This window comes from Arachis duranensis, chromosome 6 (genome assembly GCF_000817695.3).
Source record: "Arachis duranensis cultivar V14167 chromosome 6, aradu.V14167.gnm2.J7QH, whole genome shotgun sequence".
NCBI lineage: Eukaryota > Viridiplantae > Streptophyta > Magnoliopsida > Fabales > Fabaceae > Arachis > Arachis duranensis.
Window position 1 is genome coordinate 108848693 of NC_029777.3, and position 4448 is coordinate 108853140.

At 26.6% G+C, this 4448-nt stretch overlaps 1 protein-coding gene across 1 annotated transcript; it reads right to left on the minus strand.

The window, feature by feature from the left end:
• Window positions 1-534: 534 nt before the first annotated feature.
• Window positions 535-3232, minus strand: LOC107495871 (cyclin-D3-1). The gene is made up of 4 exons (XM_016117079.3): window positions 2694-3232; window positions 2254-2440; window positions 2039-2172; window positions 535-1091 (listed from the first exon to the last, which is right to left on the minus strand). Exons 1-4 carry the CDS (start codon window positions 3096-3098, stop codon window positions 810-812), a joined length of 1008 nt encoding a protein of 335 aa, XP_015972565.1. The 5' UTR covers window positions 3099-3232; the 3' UTR covers window positions 535-809.
• Between the last annotated feature and the right edge of the window lie 1216 nt (window positions 3233-4448).

Below are 4448 nucleotides of genomic sequence, written 5' to 3' on the forward strand. Positions count from 1 at the left end.
TTTTTATAAGACTTTTAGTTAGATGTATAAATAATAGTACTCTTCTTTTGTTTTCTTCGGTAGTATTTATTTTTTTTTTCGGTAGTATTTGTTTTGAGTTATTGGGATAGAAACTAAAAGATTGAAATTTAGTATCATATTTATTGGCTCAGAGGCTAGTATTAAAATTTTTTTCTCTGTTCCTAAAATTTCAGTATTTCAGTGTCTCTATTCCCAAAATTTCAGTATTTCAGTACTTCCAAAAAATGAACATAGAGGACTAAAATTTTTAAAGACAGAAATTAAAATTTTAATAAAATTTTATATCTAAAAATAAAATACTCCTATTTTAATTAATTAATTACAATTTTACTTTTTATACAAATTAAATTAGAACTTCATTCTTTTTTCAATCTCCATTTTATTTATTTCTCTGCCAAACGCTAGCTTCTCTGTCTCTCAGTTTGTATCTCTCCGCCAAACGCTAGCTTCGTTCTTTTTTGGCATATATACTTTTGAGTCATTGTTTGGATAAAGGAAGAAAAATTAATAATCTTGAATGATTAAATAATATGCTAATGTTCTGTTTTGATTTATGTACTACATATAAATCTTAATTAGCACCAAACCCTTCAATTCACACACCTATAATCTCAGGTTTAAGTGGAAATTAAGTCCACAAAATTGAACCTTTGCCTTATATATAGCCCCATCACAACATAAATGTTTATTATTGAATCCAAATAAAGATAGGACTATATATATATACATAGACATACATGATGTTCTCACAAAGAAGATTGAAATTAATTAATTAAGGGCTGAGAAAATCATTGCTTGAATTGTTCAAAGGAAGCAGTGTGTTCTTGAGTCCTAGGCCTCTTCTTGTTGATGCTGTTTGGTGTTGATGAAACAGAATCATTAGCAGATACTACTTCCCATGAATCATTAGAGCTGTCATGATGATCAAAGCTAAATGACACATCAATTACACCACTTGGGCTACTAGGAATAATAATTGATCCAAAATTTCGTTTTTTGGATTCTTTGTAGTTGAATCCTGACTCTGATACAACCTCCAATATGACATTGTAGCATTCTTCTAACTTCTCCTGCAACATATATATCAAACTCTATGTTTAATTATTTAAGCAATGAAACTAATTAAGTTATTAAAATAACATTTACAATGATGCAGTAACATTACAATTTGTTTTATTTGGCTAACTTTACCTTTCATGGACTTAATATCTTATAAAAAAGCTTTAAAGTATACCGGTACCTGGTGTTTCAGTAAATTTTAATCGTTGATTTTAATTATATATATTATATATATTTTTTATAATTAAGAACCACAGTTAAAAATCACTTAAACACTAGTATACCGGGCATTTGAAAATTTTTCTATCTTATATTATGATATGTGTAATGACTAATGAGTGTAAATAATCCTTTATTTTAGATGTGGTTTTAACTTTTAAAGAAATTATAAGGAAATATATTAAATTTTTATTAAAAACTATTATAACTTTTAGCCTAATAGTAAAAGACGGGACAGCATATTAACATATATAGAAAGAAAAAGAGATTATTTGGTAAAAATAGGTGGGATCAAAATTATTGTAGTGTTTAATTACTTTATTACACACTTCTAGCACAAATAATCTATATCTGTATATATAAATAAAAGTATAAATTAAAACTCATTTGTAATAAGCATTTAATAAGGTTTGTAGTCAATATTTTCTGCAATTATTTTTTAATTTTTTAATTTTTTTTTTACTTTTCACTACATGTATTTCAACTTACAAAATTACTGTATTTAATTGTACAAAAATACACAAAAATGAGAGAATATAGAGAAAAAATAAATATATATTCTTACTGTATTTAATTGTATTATGTTAATAATTATAATTACTTTATAAAATAAAGAATTTAATTAAAAATATCAAAAGTGTAGTATCACTCTAAAATTTAATAGCATATAAGACAGAGTAGTATATAATTAAGAACTTGACTACTTCTGAATAATGCTTGATGATTAAGAGATGCAAACCTTGTTGATTTCAAGAATAGCCAAGAACTGATTTTGGTATTCAGATGCAAGACAAGGCTCCACATTGTTGTTAACTACATGCATCATTGTAGCAGTTGCCAACACAGAAGGAAGATAACCAATAAACCTGGAATCTGCATTAAAAATAAATAAATAAATAAATAACAGAATTTTGAAGATATAGAAGTTAAAGAAAGAGATTAATTATTTATTACCTGGTAAGAGAGAAAGAAGAAGAGACTGACATGTGTTTAGGAAGTGAAAACATTTAAGTCTTCTTGTGATGTAATCAATGAAAGAGAGAGGTGTTGGTGGATTCATCTTCCACTCAAGAGTTGAAAGTACCAAAATCTCCATTTTCTTTATTGTTTTTGCCTCAAACACATATTTGCTGTCCTCCACCTACACATATTTTCATAAATCAAAATTCATTTTTAATAAAATATATTATTATTTTATTACTTGATATATAGAATTAGGTAAAAATTTAGTTACAGTTGATTTTATATAAAGTTGATAACCGAGAGCTATTAGATGATTTGATTGATTTGACTAAATTTTTATCTAACGTCTCTCCGTTATCAACTTCAAAAATAAAGTCTCAGTTATCAACAAATCGACTGTGCCTAGATTTTCACTATAAAATTAATCCTACTTGTAAATCAAGAGGAAGAGGAACTTGTGTCTCTTCCATTTTAGCAGCAAGAGAGATGCAAGCAACTGCAGCAAGATGAGTCAACCATGGCTGATTCTTCTTCATGGTGAAGGTGAAGAGGAATCTGTGAAGGTAGTTAACAGCAAGAGAAGCTGTGAGAGCAGAGAATGAGAAATATGCATTCACTCTAAGAATCCATTCCACTGCTTCTCTTCTTTCCCACTCATCAATGCAAAGAATGCTGAGTTTCTTCTCTTGTTCTTGTTCTTTTGAAACAAGAGTTTTCAACTCTGAATCATCACACAACATGTCTTGTTCTAGAAACACATGATCATGTTCCTCATCATCAAAATAATGTTGTTCTGAGCAGTACAAAGAATCATGATGATGATGATGATGTGCCATGTCTTGTTCTTCTTTGGTACATTATAGGAATGAGAAAAGGAAAAGCATGATTGTGAAATATGCTTATTCAAAAAGAAGAAGAGAAACTGAGGGAGTGATTGAAGGATGAAAAGAAAGAAAGAAAAGAAAATGAGAGAGCAGAGAAAGAGTGAGTGTATAGAATGTTATTTATTGGTGTGTGGGAGTTTCCCAAAACCACCACTGTTATAGTGGCAGATTTTATTAGCTGTTATTCTTACAATTTAATAACAAAACACAAAATCCTGTATATATTATATAATGGGTTTAGCTAACATGTACCCTTACCACACATGATAAATTTTTGTTACTAATAAAAAATTTTTTATTGAAAATATAAAAAATTTAAATTTTTAATATATTTATTTTACCTTTATTAAATAAAAATATTTAACATTTTTATTAATAATAAATTTATCATAGGTTTTATTCTTAAAACATTTGTCAACTAAATTCTTATATAATACACAGAGGAAAGTATTAAATTGGTTCTCTACATTTGGGCGTAATTCTGTTTTAGTCTTTAAAGTTTGAAATGTTTTATTTGAATAAAAAAAATTTTCATTTAGCTTTAATATAGTCCCACCGTAAGGTTAAAGTTAAATAATTAAGGAAATGTAAAGTTAAATAATTAAGGAAATATTCCACATGACAAGTACAAGAATAAGATCGATAATTTGGATAATAAGTACAAGTTTCAGAGACACAAAATCAACCGTGAATGCATCAATACATTTATTTATCATTTTTCGTACAATTTAAATGAAATATTTTCTATAGAACTAAAGAGAATGATAAATAAATATATTGATGCATCAACAGTTGATTTTGTGCTTTTGGAGCTTGTACTTGTTTTCCAGATTATCGATATTGTTCTTGTACTGCTGTTATGTAGGACATTCCATTAATTATTTAACTTTGACCTCACAGTGGGACTACATTGAAGCTAAATGAAATTTTTTTATATTCAAATAAGACACTTTAAACCTTAAGAAGCAAAATAGAATTACACCCAAATATATGGGATCAATTTAATACTTTACCCTAATATACAAATAAAAAAAAAATCAAAAACAGATTTCTCACCTTGTATATTGAAAACAAATAAGTTTTTCAACAAATTTAATTATAAATAGATTTTTTATATTTGTAAACAGTAGTCAGATAGAAAATTTTATGTCTCTTACTAACAAAAGTCAGAGACTTAGTTATATTTTAATTTAGTAAAAATTTATTTATTTATTTTGAATAATTAAAAATAAAAGACATAAGTGTGATAATAATGTGTATTTATATTTTCAATCATATATTCTGTATTTTATTAATAATTAA

Bases quoted from the DNA above. Each gene is read 5' to 3' on its own strand.
- LOC107495871 (XM_016117079.3), bottom strand. From the start codon at position 3,098: ATGGCACATCATCATCATCATCATGATTCTTTGTACTGCTCAGAACAA. The intron at 2,173-2,253 runs GTAATAAATAAT...TTTTTAATGCAG, and splicing joins TCTTCTTTCTCTCTTACCAG to ATTCCAGGTTTATTGGTTAT. The intron at 1,092-2,038 runs GTTTGCATCTCT...TATATGTTGCAG, and splicing joins CTATTCTTGAAATCAACAAG to GAGAAGTTAGAAGAATGCTA.